The sequence below is a fragment of the Marasmius oreades genome, chromosome 7 (genome assembly GCF_018924745.1).
Source record: "Marasmius oreades isolate 03SP1 chromosome 7, whole genome shotgun sequence".
NCBI lineage: Eukaryota > Fungi > Basidiomycota > Agaricomycetes > Agaricales > Marasmiaceae > Marasmius > Marasmius oreades.
Window position 1 is genome coordinate 3,698,237 of NC_057329.1, and position 24,137 is coordinate 3,722,373.

Sequence of the window (24,137 nt, forward strand, 5' to 3'; positions counted from 1 at the left end):
ACCCATCTCTCAAGCTCCCCAATGTCCTCATCACTTTTGACCAGAACCACTTTATGAATAGCTGTATGAGCAACATGCTGTCTGTCTCTAACCAGTGAATATCATTCTGAACCTCTCAATGCCAATGGAAAAGCATAATAGATATGTTCAAGATATTCCAACATAAGTTCTTGATGCTCCCACTCCCTTCTTTGTCATTTATCTCTGTATATGCACCAACCATGATTAATTTCTCCCTCATATCAGACAGGTATCAGCAAGCCTCAAAGAAGGTCAGTCAAAGGTCAGTAGTCCTAGATATGTTTTCAATGTCGTATAACACAATATCATGGTCAATACTTGAGTACAGTCTCGAAATATGGAGTCTATTAGCTACTTATTTTGTGTAGGATTACGGATGACTGCACTGAGCATCGAAAATTTTGACATATCAAATATAACATATCCAGATTCCGAGCCTGAATTATTCGGAGTAGTCACCGAGCGCACCCGGCGTGGGCCCATGAGCCACCCGGACATATGGGACCGCCGACATTAATGGGGAAAATTGATGCCCATTAATTATGAGATTTTTCATGTGGCAAGGAAATTGAGATTGAAAAATCGAGATCCAACATTAATGAAGGCAACGTTCAGCCGCCAGTTATTATTAATAGACAAATTTTTCACGGAGCGAAAAACATTGAAAAATCGGGCCCAACAGTAATAGGGCTGCTCGCCGGGACCGTCACGTCAAGGAAATTTGAGGAATTAAGTAGTGCCGTGCACGGGACGGCCGTGTACCGTTGCCAGGCCTGTAAAAACGGTAATAAACGGCCGTTGACGGACTCCACGGTTGTATCGGCGCTAATCAGGCACTAAGGCATAGAAACCACCCAATGCGGCGACCGTGGCAGGTAGGAACAGTCTCCATATGGTACACATCATATATTTTTATTATTTTAAGCTACTTTTGTTGCTATTTATGCTCAAATGAGAACTTTCAGATCATAATCTGACACAGATTGACAATATTACCTACTTTTGGACTGATTAGAGAGCTACAGTCCCAATTTAGAGCCAACCACTAAAAAGGAGCTGTTTACTAGTATTATTATAAGTTGAATGCATGCAAAATAAATCGAGTTAAAAAGGAAAAAATTAGTACATAAGGGCCTTGCCGACCGTATAACCGTTGACGGCCGTTATTTGCCGTTAATCATACCGTGCCGTTCCGAGGCCATGCTCCAAGTACCCGTTCGGCGGGCAATTTATTACGGCCCGGGACCGTTACTGACTTGCTACCGACGGCCGTTTACCGTCGACGGCACGGTGAGCAGCCCTAAACAGTAATGGAGGCAACGTTCGGGCCCCAGTTATTAATGAACGGATTTTTCCCTCAGCGAAAAGCTCGCAATCTATTAACAGAGCATTATAATGAAATATATAGTCTTGTAGGCCCAAGGAAAAACCTTGCATTCATTATGACAAGTCAGGGTACCCGACTTCATTGTAATACCACTACATGGTCTGTTGGGCCTTCATATATAGGGCATGTATTAAGTGACACGGTAAGTGATCTGGTAATCGCTCAGTGAAAATCACTGGAACTTCTGGTGGCCCTCATATATGCTGTCCGCAGCCCGCTTGATTTCAGTAAGCTAGAGAACATTGGTTAAATATAATAATGCAGAAATGACTCGTCCAATCATAATAGATCTTTTCAACCAGCGACGATTCCTTACATTCATATCCCAGAAAATCCCTTCAGTCACTCAAACCGAAGCCCTTGGAGTCACTTTCAACGGAAGCTGCGCGCCCTCCGTTTCCTTCCCCTTAACATTTGGAACAACCAAACCAGGATTTCCTGCTTCGATCTCTACATATGCCGGTATTGAGAACTCGTATCGTTCGAGCAAACCGGCAATGATGGCTTGCATTTCCATCACACTTAAGGGGGTAACGATGTTAGTGCATTTAAAAAGCTGATAAACAAAGAGAAGTAAACGTACGCGAATCGCCAACTACCGAGTGATTTATCAACATGAAACCGAGAATCCGAGATAGTGCAAGACTTACCCAATGCATCCCTTCGGGCCGCCACCTACAATGCGACAAAAGCTAGAATCAATGACGTTTCCAAAGAGTAAAAAAGATCCGGAAAGCTACTGACTGAATGTCAAGATGTTGGCAAACAGGCCGACTTGAGTCTGAGTCTTGCCTTCAGAATCTGTGGCGAATCGTTTCGGGTTCCAGGAGTTGGCATCTTCTCCCCATACACTCTCTAACCTTGAAAAGGTTACAAAAGTTGGGTTAGAGTATCCCGCCAAGGTAATACGAACTGACCTGTTATAACTCGATATGTCAACCTTGATCCGCTGGCCATTCCTAACCGGTATCGCATCAACCGTCTTACCATCTTTAGATACAACAGGGAAGTCCAGAAGGAGGACATCGTTCTTCATAGCTTCCCTTTCCAGCGTGGGTACAACGGGATGAAGACGGAGGGCTTCCTGTTATTACTTCAAGTCAGGCCATTCCTCGCCCCGTCATGACCCAGGCCACGGGTGAGAACGTACCTTGAGAACCAAAGTCAAATGAGTCATCGAATCGTAATCTGAGCTGGTAAGACCCTCGGAATTCGTCTCGCGGATGTGCCTAATCTCTTCGTAGACCTTCGCTTGATCTTCCGGATGAGCGGCAAGTTCGTAAAGGATCCATGAAAGAGTATAACCAGTGGTATGGTGGCCCGCTTGAATGAGAGTACTATCCCGAGATATCTGGTATGAGTTCCTGGACAACGAGAAAAGGAAGACAACAAATACTCACGACATCTGAGCCAACATCTCACCCTCACTCAACCGCTTTCTGGGATCTTCTGCCCTGTTTGCACGAACTACACTCCGATGAACATCAAATCCGTTAAAAAGCATAAAGCCCGAGACTAGGATCAGACCCACCAAGTACACTCAAAACGTCCTTTTCCGTTCCTGTCCCAATCGGCACATCATCAGTTTCACCATCCCCATTCAAATCCAACCCAGCTTCCTTCATCACTTCTCTGGCCTTCTGGTTAGATAATTCCAAGTACCGTTTGGCAATCTTCTCCCCGTTAACTGGGAAGTTTTTCGCTTGCCAGGCTGCGACAGCATCTGGGACGTATCGTGGTACGGCTGCGACTAATGTCATGCCTGGAACCGGGTCCACCCCGAGTTTCCTGAACTCGTTCTCATTTTAGGAAATGAACAAGTCGATAGGGATCAGAAGTTACACACTCGAGGTCGTACAGTGTTTGCGTGAGCTCGTTTGGTTTGTTATCGATTGCATCAAAGTGATAATTGAACGCGCCTGTCGGTGGATTATAAAACTACCGGTGGCAAGTGGGACCAAATACCCACTTTCACCGATGACATCGAGGGTGACCTTATGAAACCATGGTATGATGTCGATGGTTCGACCTTTACCTTGAAGAGCTTGATTCCATTTCTCCGAGAGCTATAAAGCCCGTCAGTCGCTACGTTATATTGGGATTCAAATTATACATACGTGGTTCACATGACTCTGGAACAACGGGAGAAATTGCCGCATATGATTGATTGAGAAAGCAGGACTCAAAACCCTTCGGTGTCGTTTGTGATCTTCGCCTAAAAATTAGGATTGAATCAATTATCAGCTGTACGTATACACCGTGTGGCAACGCTCGCCTGAAGCCCAAAGCACACCTCTCCCAAAAATCATCTCGAAGATTCTTTTGATGTCCGCGGCTTCAGGATAGTCTAGAACAGATTCTTGGAGGACACGATGTATTGCTCGTGGATCCGAAATGACCAGGATTTTTTGCTTTTTCCATAATCAAGCTCTGGTAAGCGAACGACACAGAACCACGCACCCCAAAGCAACCTGGAAATCTATACGCCGTCCCATACTCCTTCGACCATTTGAATAAAACGGTGACGATATTTTCCACTCGTAAATAGTGTTCCAGACCTAACAGCAAAAGTCAGAAAGAATGTTTCATCCACAAGCCAGATGGTTAAAGCGTACCTAACAGATATGATGAAGCAGATGGACCTCTGAGAATCCTGAGAGTACTTCGCCGCTTGACCAGGTAAAATGAGAGGAAAAGAAAGAAGGAGAGAGCTGTAACAGCCAAATCGACTCGCTTGAGTACGAACATGATGATGGTGGGATTTAGGACTGGAAATTCCGAGCAGGTTGAAAGTTGTAAGGCAAGTGACACTGCCTTATGTAAAAATCAAAATCAATTAGATGATTAATGAATGACGAAATTTCTCGGGCCGTTCCAGCTACGTTGTGTCATCACTTATGACCACATACTGTTCGAGACTGTCCATGTTCTGACTCGTAGTATCCACGACTCGCTGTTCAAGCTGGTGGTTGACTTGCAGAATATTATGGTGAGTATCTCACAGGATCCTCCAGATGAGAATATTGACCGCCAAACCTTCCTCGTTATTTTCAGTTGACTTATGATCGCAGGGCCAGTTCGTTCTTATCAACATAACGGAAGTTCAAGTTCAACGAGATCCGAGTCATAAGAGCAGAGAGCATGGCTTTCGTGTATACAATGCAGACACCCTCGCTCGATTTCAGTGAACTAGGTAGCAGGGGACACCAGTTAAATACCTAGACTAACATGACAAAAGACCCTCCGTCTGATCTCTGATAGATCTTTCAACCGGTATTCAGGCTGTCATCCGAACGGCAGTCGCGCGACAGTCGCCAAATGTCATATGGATCCCGGGCCGTGTACTAAATTATTTCGTTAGTCTTTGAAATCGAATAACTTCTTGGCCGTAATAATAAGAACAATACCATTTGCAGCCTCAAAGTTTGTCGAGAGTTGCGGGGGAGACGAGGTAGAAGATTAAGGAATATCGTTACCCTTAGGATGAACAGTAGGAATACTGGATCACGAAGATCTAAGGACCACTACGATTGAAGGAACTTGAAGATAGACTCAAGGGGGCTGATAGCACGTTATCGAGAAATCGGGTAGCAGTGGTGCCACGACAGCTGTTGAGATTCTCCCATCCGTGTACGTACTTCTTTTCAATAGATTAAATAAACAAATAAAACATGGTACGAGCGATGTCGATGATGTATTATATTCACTGTATCCCGAAATCCCTACAACCACTCACGCCGAAGCCCTTGGAGTCACCTTCAACGGAAGGTGCGCGCCTTCCGTTTCCTTCCCCTTAACGGTCGGAACAACCAAGCCAGGAATCCATGCTTCGATCTCCACGCCTGGAGGAATTGAGAACTCATATCGTTCGAGCAAACCGGTCATGATGGCTTGCATTTCCATCACGCTTCAGGCAGCAACAATGTTAGTGCATGTAAAGAGCTGATAGAAAAGGAGAAGTAAACGTACGCGAATCGCCAACTGCCGAAGTGATTTATCGAAATGAAGTTGCGAACTGAAAATCCGAGATAGTACAGGACTCACCCAAGGCATCCCTTCGGCCCACCACCTATGCGGGAGGGCGAATTAGAAATCAAAGACACTGGTACTGGCAAAGAGTAAGAGAGCCACTGACTGAATGACAAGACGTTGGCAAACAGGCCGACTTGAGTCTGAGTCTTGCCTTCAGAATCTGTGGCAAATCGTTTCGGGTTCCACGAGTTCGCGTCTTCTCCCCATACACTCTCTAACCTGAACCAAAATTAAGTGGGAGTTTCCGATGACGGATAGGAACTGACCTATTATAACTCGATATATCCACCTTGATTCGCTGTCCTTTCTTGACCGGTATCGCATCAACCGTCTTTCCGTTTTGAGATACAACAGGAAAGTCGAGAAGGAGGACATCGTTCTTCATTGCTTCCCTTTCCAGCGTGGGTAGAACGGGATGGAGACGGAGGGCTTCCTGTAATACATCGTTTCGACCAATTGAGACTATACCTGGTGCCCCCTTAAACTTAAGAACGTACCTTGAGAACCAAAGTCAAATGAGTCATTGAATCGTAATCTGAGCTGGTAAGATCCCCGGAATTCGTCTCGCGGATGTGCCTAATCTCTTCGTAAACCTTCGCTTGATCTTCCGGATGAGCGGCAAGTTCGTAAAGGATCCATGAAAGAGTATAACCAGTGGTATGGTGGCCCGCTTGAATGAGAGTACTATTCCGAAATGGTATCCGGTATGAGTTCCTGGATCACGAGAAAAGGAAGACAACGACTACGCACGACATCTGAGCCAACATCTCACCCTCACTCAACCGCTTTCTGGAATCTTCTGCCCTGTTTGCACGAACTACACTGCGATAAACATCAAATCTGTCAAAAAGCAAAAAGCCTGACCCACCGAGTATACTCAAAACGTCCTTTTCCGTTCCTGTCCCAATCGGCACATCATCAGTTCCACCATCCCCATTCAAATCCAACCCAGCTTCTTTCATCACTTCTCTGGCCTTCTGGTTAGAAAATTCCAAGTACCGTTTAGCAATCTTCTCCGCGTAAACTGGGAAGTTTTTCGCTTGCCAGGCTGCGACGGCATCCGGGATGTATCGCGGTAAGGCTACGGCTAATGTCATGCCTGGAGTCTGGTCTAGTCCGAGGTTCCTGAGATCAGTATTAAAAAGTGAACGGCGGGCGGCGAACAAGGTCACACACTCGAGATCATAGAGAGTCTTTGTGAGTTCGTTTGGCTTATTATCGATTGCATCAAAATGATAATTGAACGCACCTGAATAGTATTAGTAAACTACTGGTGCCAAATATGATCAGACACCTACTTTCACCGATGATATCGAGGGTGACTTTATGGAACCAAGGTATAATGTTGATGGTTTGACTCCTGCCTTGAAGAGCGTTGTTCCACTTCTCCGCGAGCTGTAAACAAACCAGTCACTTGTCAGTCACGGCATTATCCTCGAGATTCGAAGTATACTTACGCGGTTAAGATGACACTGGAATAAGGGAAGAAATTGTCGCATATGATTGATTGAGAAAGCCGGACTTAGAACCCTTCGGTGTCGTTTGTGATCTTCGCCTAAGAGTCGAGCATCCGATTAGGATTAAATCAATTATCAGCTGTACGTAAACGCTGCGGCAACACTCACCTGTAGCCCAAAGCACACCCTGCCCAAAAATCATCTCAAAAATTCTTTTGATGTCTGCAGCTTCAGGATAGTCATCCGATTCTTGCAGGACACGATGTATCGCCCGTGGATCTGAAATCACGAGGATGTTTTCCTTTTATAGGATAGCCATTTGAGGGTTAGCTCGGTGCAAGTGCGAAACGAAAGAAGAACCATTCACCCCAAAGCAACCTGGAAATCTATAAGCTGTCCCGTAATCCTTTGACAACTGGAATAACATGGAGATAAGGCCTTTCACTCGTAAATCGTGTTCGAGCCCTGGATGCAACAACAGCAAAATCAGAACGAGCGTTTCGTACAGAAAGCAGATGGTTAGCGCACCTAACAGATATGATGAAGCAGCTGGACCTCTGAGAATCCTGAGAGCAGATCGACGCTTGAGCAGATATAAAGAGAAGAAAAGAACGAGGGAGAGAGCTGTAACAGCCACATCGACTCGTTTGAGTATGAACATGATGGCGGGTTGGATCGAGCTGTAAAATTGCACGACACTTAATTAAATTGTTGGCCTTAATTATTCAAACTCCGCCAAACACGTAACCTTCCCAGTCGTTTTCATTTTCTTCGCGCATTGCCGTGTTTTGGTTGCCTTTTTCTGGATGCATATCAACAATACTGAAGCTGAATATTTGAATGATTGAATCAAGACTGAATTATGGACAATGAGAAACCATAGTGACCGGGTAAGTGGGTACCTCATGTTATCAAAAGCGGCTCGTCAAGTCAAGTAATACGCGTAAGTAACTATATGATATATAGTTGCCATCAGATGGATTAGTTGGCAGGTCCGTCGATGGATGACTGAAGTATACTGTTTGAAAACTGCTGTCTGCGTCGAGAGGATCAGCCGAGCCAAAAGGATACGTTGCGTTTGATCGTATCAACGAACCGACTCACCGTAAAAAAATCTGGGAAAATTCAACCACACAAGAAAAGGCAGGACCTCGTGGAAGAAAGATTGCGTTATTCTGTGAGCTCTTTTCTGTCGTCACGAAACACGGGTCGGCCACCGTTATGAAAAGTGGAAGAACTGCAACCATCGAGGCGAGCATGCGTTCACTGCGACTATCCATACGCACAGGATGTCTAAACCGACGAAGATAATCAGTCAATAAGCTGGCCGAGAATCTAAAAAGTCCTAACCATAAACGTCCAAACGTTCCAAACGTAGAGCTTAGTTTCCGTGTTCCAGGTTCCTGAATCGTTTCCCTTGAAGAGGAAAAGGGTAATCCCCCGCTTTCGATAGAGTTCATACGACACGTTTTCTTTCTCCCTATCACGTAAAGCGATTACTTAGTCGAAACCTTCGTTGAGGCGTCCGCCGACAGCCTGAGATATCTGCACGGTGAAAGGGTTACAGCAACCTGAACCAGAATAACTTGTCACTTACTAACGTCTCCACAAACGTGCTAGGCACGACGCCTCATACCGAAAACGGCGGTCTTGGCTACATCCACCGCATAACAGAAGCTCGTGGAAAGGTTACATCGTTCTTGTGATTATCGCGGTTGATCCAATCGTAAGCCACGATGGCAACAAATCTGCGAGTGCATTGACGGTAAACAAAAGTACAGGACAAAGGGAATGTCCGTAAAAGATGTTTCAGAAGGCGAGGATGCGCGTACCTGCGGTTTCGAAAGTGTATCGGTCCTGAGGAAGAAGGATAGATGGGCAGAAGGGCATAGAAATCAAGTTTGAGGTAGTTCCTCAGGCGTAGGGGGAGAACGAGATCGAAAAACATCTGACACTCCCCACCTCCCCTAAGTACCGCTTCATCCGCCGAGATCTTTCCCCCTTCGTGGTTCGCAATTATCCGAAAACCATATCTCAAACTACCGCCCCAATATCTTGCCGTTAGCGGTTTTTTCGTTCGTAGCGTTAGCCTACAGGAACGATTATGGTGTGGCAAAACGGTGTGATGCCATCGCTGCGAGTGCGGGAGGGAGAAATGTTCGAATGTTCCGACAGACGCATTGAGCAAAGAAGAGGAGGATAGACCGTTCGTAGGGATATGTAGCTTCACAGGAGATGATTTCTGGGAATCGCAGGAACCTTCTTGAACGGTAACTTCAATAAAGATAAAGAGGAAGTCATCTTCTTGGCTTAGGAAGATCTATTGAGTATCGTTTGTCTTCTTCTCCGATGAGAACCGCAAGGGAGGTTTAGAGTCACTCGTGCTTGAGTGTTCTAGACCATACCCAGTGTAATAAGATCCTCTGATTCTTCCGCCAAACGTTTTCCGCGACTCGTGGGTACAGTCGAGGAAGATCAGCATAAAAATTAGGCGGAGGCGCGCGTGGAAAGTGGTGGAAAGTGGTGGAACGAGATAAAAGGTTCACGTGGTTATGACACGCAAACGTGGCTGTGCCCTACTCGCCCGTGACCACTAGGTTACCTACCTGCATAACGCTTACGCCACTCCATGGCTTGTTATGCGGAGAGCTTGAGCCCTAACCTATTTCTGCAACAGAATACTGCGCAACTGGCCTCAGTAAACTCGAAAGTACCGCCGATAGGCTCAATGAACATTTTCCCACATCGGATATTCTCGATAATCGAAACAGAAGCAAAAGGACCTAAATCGTGCCAGACTCCCGCAAATATATCTTTGAAAGCGGTTTTGAGATTCATTGCGTTGACCCGGGACCTCTCCAGGCTCTCCGTGCAGTGTAAGGATTTCAAACCTTTGACTCTTGTTTGCTTATGATTGCAAGTCCCCGTATTCGTCTTCGGAGGGCTGAAGCTCGGCTTCCCTATTCCTTACCTCGTCGGAGTCACCGTAGCCGGGAATCTCATACAAGGGTATGGTGGATCCCTTGTTTCTAACGGGGTTAGTAAACATTAGAACTGGTTCCTTTTTTCTGGTTCGGTTATTGACCACTGGTATTAGCCGTATGAGAAGGCGGTCCGTGCACTAAAGGAATTATGTCCATGATCAGCTTTATTACAGGAAATAGAACCCCGCACCATCGTGTTGATATCCTATTTATAGAAGACGATATTCTTAGCCACTGCATTAGTATAACGGATGTTTCCAGCCTTGAAACTCGTTTTACAACAGATATTCAAAGTGCAAGCCAAATGAACTGGACAAATCAACAGTTCCAGCGTTCCGTCTCATTTCTACGTAGATGCTGAACTGGCTGGTCGCGCCACTGCCGCGGATTATCCTGGCTCCGACATTACAACGGCCAAAGCGGTGGAACCTCAATTTTAGACAAGCAATTAGAATTAGATTGATATTAGGCTAATGGGGGTCCTCTATGGAAAGATTATATCTATGATTAGGAGAGCATAACCTGTGAAAGGGGTGAGCAAGGTCAGCGAAGAGGAATATATCGAAGACACAGAGACTCACGAATTGCTCCATCCCTCTACAGTCTACACGGCCTACAAGAATTTACAGGTACTCGAACTCGGTGAGGTAGGTCTCAATGCGTGGACCGAGAGCTCCGGAGTCGAAGAGCTTTTTGAATTCCTGTTAGTCGGAAAAACGTGAGATGTGAGAATGAAAGAAAGGCCAAGGTGTGGGACTAACCTTGCTCCCTTGGTGGAATTTCAAAGCGGCGGGAGACTCGTACCTAGATCGCTTGGTAAGACGGGGAGCCGAAAAGGTTATTCGTACCGAATCCACTTACTCTTCGTAGAGCCAGAAGATATCAGTTTGGTTCCCGAACCCACGTGTCAATCGGTAACTATTCAAATTCAACGGCAAAACAAACGTTTAGTAGACTCCAAAACAGTACCGGGCGACGACGCCACAGAGAACACCTCACGTCAAAGTACCTGGCTCTTTGCTTGGGTCCCTCGCAACCTTTGCACATTCCAACAGCAACCGGTGAAGATCATCTACTCTCCCCGGTGTCGGGTTCATGAGGATGTCGACGATGAATTTACCCTCGTAGCCTTCTGGCAATTCACGAGCGACGTGGACTGCTGGGTTGGGGCCAGGGGTCGGGGAAGCTAGGACGACAGCCCCACCAAACAAAAGGGTAAGAGCGGTGAGGGAGAAGAATTTCATGGTCGATTTGTAGGCTGGGATATGAGCGAACGATTAACTCGAGGAGGAGGGTTCTGGTTCTGCGATTCTGCTGAGCTGCAGGGGTCGTATTTAAACCTCTCATGAAAAAGGGATTAAGCCTAGAAGAAGTCCACAACGTATTGACTCGATTGTTAGTTTTCTGAGTGCAGAGAAAGCCATCTCAACAATCTGTTGGAGACGTTTGTCGGAAACCGGCCGAGGGATAACTTAAGGGTATACCGGGGAGGTAGAACGTGAGGAGAGAGAGCTTAAACAAAGCAGCAATGTTGGACTATGGCCTCAGTCGGGCAGTAAGGGAATGGGCCCGTCGGTTCATCAAAAAAGCAAAGCGATCTGTCAATAACAAGCGGAATGCAGTGTCAGTGTCAGGCACCCACAACCCGACTAACCAGAATAATCATAAAAACCTACCTATGTACCTATCTACATGTCACAGTCGCTATGTGTTGCGACATACGTATGTATGCACTGAACCTGGGGTAGCCTGGCTCAAGGCCGAAAAGTGATGTTCCCCAAGTGGTGTGGCACAACAAAATGGGTGAACTTACCGTCGAGATCTCACTGAAGACATTTGGCCGTGTTGAATCTAGGCCGTTGGCGTGGGTCTTCTGACCATTGTGCGTTGGCACCCCCTGTCAATACTATTGTGGAGATTACTCCGTCCATGATCTATGGATCTCCACGATCTATCATATCTGACCTAATTCAATCTATTTCACAGACAGTCCTCGGCCATTTCCAGCGCGGTCGTAATCGACAGCACCGGATGCAGTAGAAACAAGGTTTCACCTGTGTTTGACCACTTTTTCGTCGGTCATAGATCTTCACATGCCGGGAGTCGTGGCACCATCAGGATAGTGGACGTCGGCGAAGGTTCGGAGGAACGCCTTATATGTACTGTACTTGTTGAAAATGGATGGGAAACGCCAACGTCAGGCGTTATGAGTGATATATCATGTCAAATGATGGTGTGCCCAGTGAGGAACAGGCTTGATATCGACGACATACATAGGACGGCCTGTGGGTGTATCCAGACCCTATCCTCCGTGTTAGACAAGGGGCGCTGCGGCATCTTGCTTACAGGCAGCTGGTAGCAATTCACCGCTATCCAGACATTCATCTGTCTCGCAATATTCCGCTCCAGGGATCATTTTTGTTCAGGAACGACTTTGCAAGGGACATCGCACCGGGAGCTTGCCGCGACACCGGACCTCGCATTGCTTGCGATAACTCCCGAACATCCGACGACGAATGAAGGTGGAATAGCAAGATCGAATTTCAAATTCAGGGCCAATGGTGTTTTGAAAGCTTCTACGGGCGGCAAAGAACAATGAACATGGGTTACGGGTGTACCGGATCACACGAAGGGAGAAGCAGCCGGCCGAAATTCAATTAAAGCGAACGGCTAAAGCTCGGGCCGCCTGGTCGCATTCCTTTAACACAGCAAGAGGTCTCAAGGCTTAGAGCACGCCTTGTCTCGTCAAAGTCGCACTTATTCAATTCCAATTCCTGATCGGATAAATTTTTAGAACTGCCGAGGGGAATCAGGATGATTCTGTTTGTTTAACGAATGCGATACCGCTTCTCAGTTCTTCTCCGTTGGTATAACGGATTGCGCACTGCCGCTCCGTTAACCGCCTTTGAACTCACACCCGGGATCCTCGGAGATCAACGGTTACATCGATTGACCGGAATCTCGGTGCCTTAGTACTCTCCAGTTCTGGTCGGGAATTTTCGGGTATAAGAGGCACGGAACACGTTTCGTCTCCGAACCTAGACCATTGGTACCAACACAATTTTCGCTACACCTGCACGCAACCAAGTATGACTTCCAAATCGGATTCACCCTCAATCGGCAAACGCTTTATGCACACACTTCTGTCTGTCATTGTTCCGGGGGACCTTGCGGTAGGTAGAACGATTTCCTTTTATCTTGTTTATAAAAGCACTGGACGCTGAGAACCATGCTCCCCTTTCTTTTCTTCCAGGCCTCCGGTAGACATTGCCAAGCCTCGTGCTGTAAACATGGGGACAGGTGGCATCGACACGGGCACAATCATGGAAATAATCATTATAGTTATGGTCATCATGGACGTAAGGACTGATTTGACTTGAATATCCACCGGGGTACGAGTTCAGTCTAGGAACTTGGCGTGTGCATTCCGAGTTATGTTGCTCTAACGTTTCTCCTTCGGAGACTTGATCCATATTTACATTTACGTTGTATAATCCGTTCCGGCACTCTACCTGATTCTATCCCATCTGCCTCACGCGGGCTTACTTCCAACGACTTTTTGTAATCTTAATTTGGTCCATTGTATTGCAGCTCTCCCAGCCATGTAATTAGCTTTATGACGTTTCTGTTTCGGGTATTGATAGTATGCTCTGCCGGAAGTTTGGGAAGGAAGAGTCTCCAGTTTTCACTAGTCCAAAAGTGTTGTGGTCAATCCGAAACGCTCACAGTCCCAAAGCTGTGGCAGAGAAGCCCAAATTTCCAAAGTGTAATGACTTCTGCGGTGGTCTTCACTGACGAGAATAATTTCTCATCAAAATTCCGCGTCCGAGGGCTGTGGCTGTCCATTGAACTTGAAAAGCTGAACTACCGAGGTCCCGACGGCTACGTATAAAACCACGGAAACCGCAGGCCTCAAGGCTGCCATTGTAACCCACTTCTTCGCCTCCTTCCCCTTCCCGCCTTCATGCCACCGTACATCGGTTCGATAGTCGGTAATCTGTGCACTTATATTATCGTTTAGACCTAGGTCTAAAAGGTGTTAACTTGACCGTGACGTACCTAGTCATCCTCGGACTTATCTACCCCGCGCTAATTTAAGCGATAAAATCATTCATACATGAAAATTGAATCCGTAAAACCACGGCAACCAAGGCGGGGCGGAGGGGAGGGACAAAAGTGCGCTATAATATAAGTAGAATCCATCCGTCGAGGACTGACCTGCACCCTCGTCCTTATTCGGTTTGAAGCGCCTTATTTCATCCAACCTGTTCCTCCTACCTCTCCGCTGGGAACGACTTCGAGCGTATTCACCTCTCAAGCCCAAATCGAAGGAATCCTATCACCAGATAGAAAATGAATGCTACATCAGCTACACCATTCCTCGACTCCCTCGCTAATCTAACCCTCGTGCCTATCGACCCTGTTGGCAGTACAACGTCTCATACGAGACATCCAGGACATCACGGGGGTGCGAGACCTCATCATCATGTCGTTCGGAGGAGAGTCGTTCAAAAGAGAGAGGAGGAAGGAGGCGTTACTGGAGCGTTTGACGACGATGATATGTAAACTTTCTGTTTCGGAGGGTAAGTTTTTTCTTTATTGTTTTTACTCGAATGGGCGGCTTACTTCCTACTACTGCTAGGGTTCTCCCCGGCCTTCCACTTAACTGTGACCCCCAGCCGGTTTTCTCGTGTACAGCTCAATACGCGTATTGCTACACAGATGATGTACTATTAGTATAGAGTAATCTCTCGGACATTGTTCCTCTTTCCTAGCTGCCCTTATCTTTCAATTTCTGTCTTTGTACATGTACACCCCCGACTGCGTTCCAATATAGCCATTAATTTATAACTTACTCGCGAGTCCCAGTTCTAATGAATTCGACTAATCATTCGCAAGATGTTTCGTTTGAACGCCTCTGTACAACGGCAGTCCCATGCGAGGCTTACTGAAGGGTGTGTTCTCAAGTCGGGTGTCGACTTCAACCCAACGTCCAACACTGTGCCAGTGACCATAGCCCATGTCATAGCCGTTTAAATAGATCCCTTTCAAATCCAAGTTCGTGCTATTTACGATTGATTTAAGAATGATATCATGTCAACTGTCAACGTCTCAGTATCCGCGTATTACTTACGACAACGATATACACACTGTCCACGGCACTGTTCCTTAGTGGCCGGAGTCACATAACTTACTTACACTACCAGGCCTTTAAGCTTTAACCGTCGGGCATTGGAGGGCGTCCGGCAGTCCGGTGGACCTGCGGCCCGGCGCTGAGCGCCTTGAACCGTTGCCGTTAGGAAACGATCTACTTAATCTAATCTCTAGCCTCTTCCTCTGCCTCGACCATCTCCCTTTTTTCTTTTTTCCTCCCCCCATTCCATCCTCTTGCAAGGATGCCCCTACGACCATGGCGAATTGCTACCGAGTTTTCTCTAGTACTGTGGCCTCGCTTCGCTCGTACCTCCACTTCTCAATCATACTGAAGAACATCAGGCCACGAAGACTACCCGGGACTCGGGAGTTCCAGAACGTTACAAACCGCTGTGAACCGACTTGGGGACGACAGAAGCACGAAAAGAACTGTTCAAATATACCTCGACCGATATCAGAGTTCTCCTCGATTCTCTTCAATACACGGCGCTGCCACGTCACGAAGATTGCACGAAGATATTGGAGACGACTAGGCGCATTGATACATGAGATCTCCTTGAGATCTCCTCACGACATAAGTTGGAATGGTCAGGAAAGGGGAAGAGGAAGTGCGTCGATGAAAGGCGAGTGCAGTTTAATTAGATGTTAACTACGCCGGTTGCAATTCCTCGTTCACCTTACGTCTGGGTGTTAGCACCCGCACCCGAAGCCTTGTTTGCTTTTTATTGCGCAGAGAAACGTGGTATTGCATCGACTGCCAGGGTCTGTAGGCGCCACTCGGGCTCAATAAGGTCTCAATGTTCCGTTACACCTTCGCAAATACCGTTCGCCTGAGTATTCTGGGGCTCTTTTACGATTATTCAAGTACGATGGAAAGAGGATATGGCTATTGGCTCGGATTCAAGCTTTCAGTGAGTAACCTTCCCCTTCCTTAATCACACGATTAACCATTTACCTTGTCTGAACTCCAAATAGATCAACTGTAGTGCTATCTTGCCATTCGAGGGTCATTTTCGTTTCTACGCGAGGCTGGCTTTACTTCGTCCCTCAGTATGTCGCGGTTGAACATTGAATGCTGGACGCTGGACGAACCTACAGCGTAGCTTTAATGGATGACTCGGAAAGATCGACTATCAAAACCAGATGTCAGATGTTCGTTCCCACTTAGATACTTGTCTTTGAGGAGCTCACCTTGTTGCAGATGGACCGCATAAAACAGCTGATCCTAATTGGTGGCAGGTATCCTGTAGCCCTTCTTTTGTCCTTCTTGGTACTTCTCTTCGTGGTCAACCTTGTTTATCTGCCTATCGAAAATTCGAACTCAACTGTAGTTGAACGTGGTCGACACCATTGGCTTCCAGGATGAGTCCATCATATTGAAGTCATGAGTTCGGGTGGTATGGTAATCTTCGGATTTGACTAGACAAGCTGTGAATAAACTTTGGGCAAGAATGAGGAGAATTGCGTTGTGATTGCCAAAACGGATTCTAACAAGGATTGGTCCATGTTGGGTTTGGAGGGCTTCATGAGTTACGGCGTTCGAAGGAAGGTTATGTTAATGGTACTGACTATTCCGAAGCGCCGATTTGCCGCTCTGGTTTGGCTGACGTCATTGGACAGTTTCTGCTCTCATCTTCTGGACGTCTTGCTACTCGCCGCCTTCTCATTTGGCGCAGTCAAGGCCGGTCATATATCATACATCGGTCATATACTGTTGATAGCTGTGTTGCTCTAACTATCCGTGCTCGTAGTTCTGGAATCACAATGGCCATGGTATGCTTTCGTCTGTGCTTTTTTCAGATCAACTTGCGGGGAGTATCGAACAAACTTGCTTCTTCATTTTGGATTGTATTTTCGGTGCGTAAATACGAACGTCACTATCGTTTCCATCTTCTGATCCTAGGACAAATAGGATTTAACCCCAAAACATGACGAATAGAACCAACCCTTCATCGTCTTTACCTAGGCCACGAACAAATTCAACTGTCGTTCCCTCCACTTCATTACCATCGAGCGTACCCTCTCCCCCTTTCAAACCGACACCACCTTCAGCGTTCCTTGCTTCACACAACGCCAACACCAACGCTGTAGTATCGCGGTCGCCATCGTTTGCTGGTCAAGCTGGCTCACCTTCGAGCAACATGACCTCCACGCCGAACACCAGTACACAACGGACCCTCAAAAAGCCTATTCCGGACGCTCGGTCGGCGAGTGGTAGTGTCGGGTTGAAGGAAAAGGGGCAAGAGACGAGGGAAAGGTGAGGCATAAAAAGGAATATCTACGCGTAATCCACGATATCTGACGCGTTTCTTACGTTTTCAGCCCATGTCCAGGATGCCAGCACACGTCTACCAGCGACGCCGCGTTACTACGACACATGCAGGGGCACGAATGGAATTCAACGCCCCTACTTATAGACGCTCCCCACTTAGCACCTAAATGGGGCCCCCACAGGGGGCCCTTTAGTTGTGGGCCGCACATGTTCCCACCCGCTGTTCCGATTTGCCCAATTTTTTTTTTCCTCAAAAGCCCTTGCATAGACCTTCATTCCGTCCCACCTCATCAACCCCGTAGGCCTAGCCGTTCCCGTGCTGTAGACAGTGTACTCCAGACCCCCTTTGAAAAACCGATGTCTGCCACACATGTTCAGGTCCTTCGCTTCTTTCCTCTCGACTCTGGTGAGAAAAACGTTCCTAGAGGTTTGGTAGACATTTCGTTACACTTGAGCTAAGCACCCAGAGCTTTTTCTCACGTTCCATGCTGACCATACATTACGCGTACCGGATCTCGAGGGACAGGGTGCCTTTGGACCCCACATGCAGACAACGAACCGTCCGTTTTTTGTGATTAGTAGCTCGTTTCAAAGCTATAGACTGGGACAACATTCCATTACACTTAACCGAAGCAAGGGACCCTATATTACATGAGATATAACCCGAAAAGTCCCCGCAACTGGAAAAAACCGCCATCTGCACTCTATGTGACCATCCACAATTTAGTCCCTCTTTCTCTTGGTCAGAAAAATGTTGCTTTTGGTTATCAAAACACTGCGCTTACCATTCGCCGGCTGTCCGGACTCTTCCCGCACGACCTAGAGACACCGGACAGAAGCTACCTTACAGTGATCATAGCCTGGACACAAAAGTCCTCCATATGTTTACATCAACTGGTCCGTTTCTCGAGCTGAGTAGCTCATTTCAAAGCTATTCACAAGGGCTACATTCCGTTCCACCTATCCGAAGCCTTTAGACCGTTATTCCGTCAGCCGTAGATGACGCAATACCGGAAAATCGAAAAAACCGGTATTTTGCTGCTGCTTGTCTATCCACTGGCCTTGCTCTCCTGTTCTTGGTGACAGAAATGTTCGTTTCGTTCATACACACATTACGGCGCATCATTGAAGCACCACTGCACCTCTGCTTGAGGTTCCAGAGCCGGTCAACACCAGATTCCCACGATATTGAGGTGAGGATCTCGCCCGGTCTATTATACGACCTTAGACCTCAATTCTTTTTGTATTCGAGTTCATTTGGAGTTACCGTTTAGGGCAGACTTCCCACCCACTCTCCAGTAATCCGCTTTGAAGTCCTGGATTCCCTCACCTAACATTTCCGGCACCATTTTCGCCGAAAATCATTTCTATATTCCCCCAGACCAAAACAAATAAAAATATGATGTACAAAGATCACCCAGGTTGATCGGACGGTCTTTATACGCTAAAGATTTTATTCTACTACACCTAAGCTTAACGAAAGACTTCTGGTTCTCGAGGGCTACAGATTTATTTCCTTTTTCAGTAAGTGGCTGTGAAAACTGTACTGGTACAGTTACTTATGTAAAGTTGCATTCACAGATACCTCAGAATATCCCTTCTCGGACTCATTCTTGATCGCGTAGGCGAGTTCAGGTATTCACCAATGCTATCTCTCAAATACTTGGTATGGCGCCGGGAAAAAAATGGTTGCGCAAGACAAGGTGGTTATTTGAGCGAAAAATTGCCGAAAATGAACCTCGGCAACACCATTTCTTTTCGTTCCTCACGTCCATTGCTGAATTTACGACTATACAATTAAATAATTAGCTACCTTTAAGCTTATATTTTCGATAAACCACCCGGAAGTCGTCTAATGGTTATCATCCGCGAGAATGCCAGAAATTGCCGGTCGGCCGTGTACCGGCAAATCCGGCATTTGCCGCCACCATTTGCGACGCTAGATTTGTTTTGCGGCCAGATCGTGTCAGGGACTCAAATTTTTTGCAGGCTACATCCCTGATTGTATTTAAGCAGCATGAGGCACCCCTTCTTCTCTCACATCTTCTTGCCTTGCGTAGCATTACGCGGAACTTGCCGAAAGGTCACATGCTGGCATCCCGACAAGTTTTTTCGCCCATAATAGGAAACTCCGCATATGTAAGCAAATTTTTTTTTCTTCAACTTCAACCACCACCTACTGCGGTAGTTATAGATCACTGTAAGACCAACTTTAAGCGAATTTGTCTTAGGGGGTTATTAGGACTACCTAGGGGACGACTAGGGGCGGAAACCTTAGGGCACGGGCAGGGGACAGCTAGGGACAGAGAAGGACAGATGCAGGGGACAGCTAGGGACAGAGGAAGGACAGATGCAGGGGACAGCTAGGGACAGAGGAAGGACAGATGCAGGGGACAGCTAGGGACAGAGGAAGGACAGATGCAGGGGACAGCTAGGGACAGAGGAAGGACAGATGCAGGGGACAGCTAGGGACAGAGGAAGGACAGATGCAGGGGACAGCTAGGGACAGAGGAAGGACAGATGCAGGGGACAGCTAGGGACAGAGGAAGGACAGATGCAGGGGACAGCTAGGGACAGAGAAGGACAGATGCAGGGGACAGCTAGGGACAGAGGAAGAACAGATGCAGGGGATGACTAGGGACACAGAAGAAGAGAGGCATAAGACCACTAGGGAGAGATGAGAAGAACAGTAGGGACATGCTAAGGATACAGAACAAGGGAGGGGACACATAAGGAGAACCACACCATTTGCAACACACAACCATTGCAGCCCACCCCTTTGCAAGTAGTGGCTGAATTTATTGCAGATCTATTCGCCCAGGACAAATGGAGTGAATGACTGAAGACACACGCATTGAAGTGTATCTCTTCACAACTTGTCAGTGAATTTATTGCCAATCTATTTGTCCAGGACGAACACCATGAGTGACGGAACACACGTTGCAGCGGATCTCTGCGCAAGTTGTGAGTGAATTTATTGCAGATCTATTTGTCCAGGACGAACACCGTGAGTGACTAAACACACACACATTGCAGCGGATCTCTGCGCAAGTGGTGAGTGAATTTATTGCAGATCTATTCGTCCAGGACGAACACCGTGAGTGACGGAACACACACACATTGCAGCGGATCTCTGCATAAGTTGTGAGGAAATTCATTACAAAGGTATTCGTCCAGGACGAACACCGTGAGTGACTAAACACACACACAGATCACAGCGGATCTCTGCGCAAGTGGTGAGTGAATTTATTACAAAGGTATTCGTCCAGGACGAACTCAGTGAGTGACCAAACACACACACAGATCGCAGCGGATCTCTGCGCAAGTTGTGAGTGAATTTATTGCAGATCTATTTGTCCAGGACGAACACCGTGAGTGACTAAACACACACACATTGCAGCGGATCTCTGTGCAAGTTGTGAGTGAATTTATTGCAGATCTATTCGTCCAGGACGAATACGATGAGTGACCGAACACACACACATTGCAGCGGATCTCTTCGCAGGTTGTGAGTGAATTTATTGCAGATCTATTCGTCCAGGACGAATACGATGAGTGACCGAACACACACACATTGCAGCGGATCTCTGTGCAAGTTGTGAGTGAATTTATTGCAGATCTATTCGTCCAGGACGAATACGATGAGTGACAGAACACACACACATTGCAGCGGATCTCTGTGCAAGTTGTGAGTGAATTTATTGCAGATCTATTCGTCCAGGACGAATACGATGAGTGACCGAACACACACACAGATCGCAGCGGATCTCTGTGCAAGTTGTGAGTGAATTTATTGCAGATCTATTCGTCCAGGATGAACACCGTGAGTGACAGAACACACACACAGATCGCAGCGGATCTCTGTGCAAGTTGTGAGTGAATTTATTGCAGATCTATTCGTCCAGGATGAACACCGTGAGTGACAGAACACACACACATTGCAGCAGATCTCTTCGCAGGTTGTGAGTGAATTTATTGCAGATCTATTCGTCCAGGACGAATACGATGAGTGACTGAACACACACATTGCAGCGGATCTCTGTGCAAGTTGTGAGTGAATTTATTGCAGATCTATTCGTCCAGGATGAACACCGTGAGTGACAGAACACACACACAGATCGCAGCGGATCTCTGTGCAAGTTGTGAGTGAATTTATTGCAGATCTATTCGTCCAGGATGAACACCGTGAGTGACAGAACACACACACATTGCAGCAGATCTCTTCGCAGGTTGTGAGTGAATTTATTGCAGATCTATTCGACCAGGACGAATACGATGAGTGACTGAACACACACATTGCAGCGGATCTCTTCGCAAGTTGTGAGTGAATCTATTGCAGATCTATTCGTCCAGGACGAATACGATGAGTGACTGAACACACACATTGCAGCGGATCTCTTCGCAAGTTGTGAGTGAATTTATTGCAGATCTATTCGTCCAGGACGAATACGATGAGTGACTGAACACACACATTGCAGCGGATCTCTTCGCAAGTTGTGAGTGAATTTATTGCAGATCTATTTGTCCAGGACGAACACCGTGAGTGACTAAACACACACACAGATCACAGCGGATCTCTGCGCAAGTGGTGAGTGAATTTATTACAAAGGTATTCGTCCAGGACGAACTCAGTGAGTGACCAAACACACACACAGATCGCAGCGGATCTCTGCGCAAGTTGTGAGTGAATTTATTGCAGATCTATTCGTCCAGGACGAACACTGTGAGTGACGGAACACACACATTGCAGCGGATCTCTTCGCAAGTGGTGAGTGAATTTATTGCAGATCTATTCATCCAGGATGAATACGATGAGTGACCAAACACACACACAGATCGCAGCGGATCTCTGCGCAAGTTGTGAGTGAATTTATTGCAGATCTATTCGACCAGGACGAATGCGATTTGTGACTGAACACACACAGTGATTTGTGGCAAATCCATTCGTCCAGGACGAACCCACTGAGTGACTGAACACACACAGTGATTTGTGGCAAATCTATTCGTCCAGGACGAACCCACTGAGTGACTGAACACACACACCTTGAAGCGGATCTGTTCACAAGTCATGACTGAATTTATTCCCAATCTATTCGTCTGGGACAAATGTGGTGAGCTAGTGAACACACATGCTGAATTTGTAACAAATCCATTCGTCCAGGACGAACCCAGTGAGTGACTGAACACACACATGTTGCAACGGATCTGTTCATCCAGGACAAACTTTGTGGTGAGCTAGTGAACACACACGCTGAACTTGTAACAAATCCCTTGGACTCTTCCGAACGCGGTCTTTCGTAGAAACTCGCATAAACTCGCATAACACAGGATGGAATGCAAACACAGTGAAGCCTAATCGGTATCAAAGATCGGGTCAGTCCTGATACCATAAGACAGGATCCATTGAGCTGTTCTTCTTGATTTTTTCACCGTTCAAAGTCCCATTCTTAGGGCTTTTTCTCTTCCTCAGAACGTTTTCCCTGATTTGTGGTTCTTCATAAAGGACAGACAGTAACATGGTTCAGGAAAAAACATCGGAAATATTTGTGTAGGTGTAAAGAACATTGAATCATGCGGAAAATTCAGGTGAGTAGCGTTATTTCTACAGAAGGACAAGGGGTGCACCTCCGCCGCAAGAAAAAACAACCCTAACTTGTTTAAGTAGGAACTTGACAGGGTATTGAATCATACAGAAAATTCCAGTATAATCCTTTAATGAACTACTGTTTGACTCTGAACTGTATTTACTTGCAAGTGAGAGCTGGTACTTGCACAAAAAATTGATTTAATTGATTCAACTCTGACTACGTACAAGTCGATACCAAGATAATAGCAGGCGTATTGCGTTGGGGTAAATCGGGCTTGCTTGGCTCCTTCAACCAGTTAATTAGAGTGGTTTTAGATTTCCATATCTGTGCTCCACACAGATGACAATACGGCCATGAACCACACTTTAGCCACGTCCTGGGTGGCATTCTCAACCAATCGACCCGATTGTTTTTTTATCTGAAAGCCCTTGAAAAATGATGTTGAATCCCACCTGAACAGGTTCCAATGTGTTCCCGTTCCTGAGGAACGTGGCCCGCTCTTTGTCGTATGTGAAATTTGCACTTTGGTTTGCACCCGTCAATCCGTGCATGCAACCGTTTAAAGTTGGCTGTACGAAACGTTTTAAAACCCTATGAGAACGGGATGCCCGAATATCAGGACAATCCGACGTGAACTCCCACCAGAATACACACAATGGCGATTTAACAGCTGTATTCCGGGGAGACGACATTAAATGACCCACTGGATCGGTTGGAGCCGTCCAAAAATTACATGGATGGTACTAGTGACTTTGGATAAGTTTGGGAAACAGTTTTTACAGCCACCACTAGTCGTAGAAATCACTCCTTCATTCGGGAGCAACACACTGAAATCGTGGGTCGAAAGTAGTTTGAAGGTTTGAAACGGGCCATCTGTAACAAGTAGTGAGCAAACAATAACTATGGTCAAAAACTTACATGCTTAGGGTTATTCGTCGAGGACGAAGCCTCATTCCCTTCATTACCTCTAACCCCTCCTCTCTTCTCTGAATCTTCGAGATTTTCTATATTTTATATTAGAAAATGCGTGCAAGTTGAAGATATTTAATTACCTATGCTGAGCAAGGGCCAGCAAGCAGTTTGTCTTCGTCGAGGACGAAGAGTGACATTGAGAGAGTTGAGTTACCCGGATTTAGTAATCCGAGTTGACGCGGCATCACTCTTCCCCAACGAATAACGGACAAATGCATGAGTGCCGGTTGTTGTTTGCCCTTTGCACATCAACGTTCCGCGTTCAACTGC

General features: G+C 46.6%; 5 protein-coding genes across 6 annotated transcripts; 2 read left to right on the plus strand and 3 right to left on the minus strand.

The window, feature by feature from the left end:
• Window positions 1–1,597: 1,597 nt before the first annotated feature.
• On the minus strand, window positions 1,598–4,213 carry E1B28_011916 (uncharacterized protein). The gene is made up of 14 exons (XM_043156974.1): window positions 4,024–4,213; window positions 3,869–3,966; window positions 3,684–3,819; window positions 3,526–3,623; window positions 3,378–3,474; window positions 3,255–3,327; window positions 2,940–3,196; window positions 2,809–2,875; window positions 2,559–2,745; window positions 2,326–2,492; window positions 2,153–2,268; window positions 2,059–2,083; window positions 1,992–2,003; window positions 1,598–1,929 (listed from the first exon to the last, which is right to left on the minus strand). The coding sequence occupies exons 1-14, from the start codon at window positions 4,154–4,156 to the stop codon at window positions 1,755–1,757; spliced, it is 1,641 nt and encodes a 546-aa protein (XP_043006789.1). The 5' UTR covers window positions 4,157–4,213; the 3' UTR covers window positions 1,598–1,754.
• A 791-nt stretch (window positions 4,214–5,004) lies between these two features.
• E1B28_011917 (uncharacterized protein) lies at window positions 5,005–7,577 on the minus strand. Of its 2 annotated transcripts, XM_043156975.1 has the most exons (13): window positions 7,426–7,577; window positions 7,265–7,362; window positions 7,066–7,198; window positions 6,898–6,995; window positions 6,739–6,835; window positions 6,617–6,689; window positions 6,309–6,565; window positions 6,191–6,257; window positions 5,938–6,124; window positions 5,707–5,873; window positions 5,453–5,659; window positions 5,378–5,389; window positions 5,005–5,315 (listed from the first exon to the last, which is right to left on the minus strand). In XM_043156975.1, exons 1-13 carry the CDS (start codon window positions 7,556–7,558, stop codon window positions 5,141–5,143), a joined length of 1,704 nt encoding a protein of 567 aa, XP_043006790.1. In that variant the 5' UTR covers window positions 7,559–7,577; the 3' UTR covers window positions 5,005–5,140. The 2 variants fall into 2 exon arrangements, with proteins under 2 accessions (XP_043006790.1, XP_043006791.1); XM_043156976.1 differs by having other exon boundaries at window positions 5,005–5,659.
• A 2,927-nt stretch (window positions 7,578–10,504) lies between these two features.
• Window positions 10,505–11,125, minus strand: E1B28_011918 (uncharacterized protein; the record flags this gene model as incomplete). Its single annotated transcript, XM_043156977.1, has 4 exons — window positions 10,505–10,582; window positions 10,643–10,685; window positions 10,743–10,799; window positions 10,881–11,125. 4 exons carry the CDS (start codon window positions 11,123–11,125, stop codon window positions 10,505–10,507), a joined length of 423 nt encoding a protein of 140 aa, XP_043006792.1.
• Window positions 11,126–14,234: 3,109 nt separating this feature from the next.
• Window positions 14,235–14,447, plus strand: E1B28_011919 (uncharacterized protein; the record flags this gene model as incomplete). Its single annotated transcript, XM_043156978.1, has 1 exon — window positions 14,235–14,447. One exon carries the CDS (start codon window positions 14,235–14,237, stop codon window positions 14,445–14,447), a length of 213 nt encoding a protein of 70 aa, XP_043006793.1.
• A 2,516-nt stretch (window positions 14,448–16,963) lies between these two features.
• E1B28_011920 (uncharacterized protein) lies at window positions 16,964–17,296 on the plus strand (the record flags this gene model as incomplete). The annotated part of the gene is made up of 1 exon (XM_043156979.1): window positions 16,964–17,296. The coding sequence occupies one exon, from the start codon at window positions 16,964–16,966 to the stop codon at window positions 17,294–17,296; it is 333 nt and encodes a 110-aa protein (XP_043006794.1).
• Between the last annotated feature and the right edge of the window lie 6,841 nt (window positions 17,297–24,137).

Excerpts from the sequence above, each read along its gene's own strand:
- E1B28_011916 (XM_043156974.1), bottom strand. The coding sequence starts at position 4,156 with ATGTTCGTACTCAAGCGAGTCGATTTGGCTGTTACAGCTCTCTCCTTC. Across the intron at positions 3,967-4,023 it reads TGCTTCATCATATCTGTTAG|GTCTGGAACACTATTTACGA; the intron begins GTACGCTTTAAC and ends TTTTGCTGTTAG. Across the intron at positions 2,269-2,325 it reads GACATATCGAGTTATAACAG|GTTAGAGAGTGTATGGGGAG; the intron begins GTCAGTTCGTAT and ends AACCTTTTCAAG.
- E1B28_011917 (XM_043156975.1), bottom strand. The coding sequence starts at position 7,558 with ATGTTCATACTCAAACGAGTCGATGTGGCTGTTACAGCTCTCTCCCTC. Across the intron at positions 6,690-6,738 it reads CCTCGATATCATCGGTGAAA|GTGCGTTCAATTATCATTTT; the intron begins GTAGGTGTCTGA and ends AATACTATTCAG. Across the intron at positions 6,258-6,308 it reads GGACGTTTTGAGTATACTCG|TTCGTGCAAACAGGGCAGAA; the intron begins GTGGGTCAGGCT and ends ATCGCAGTGTAG.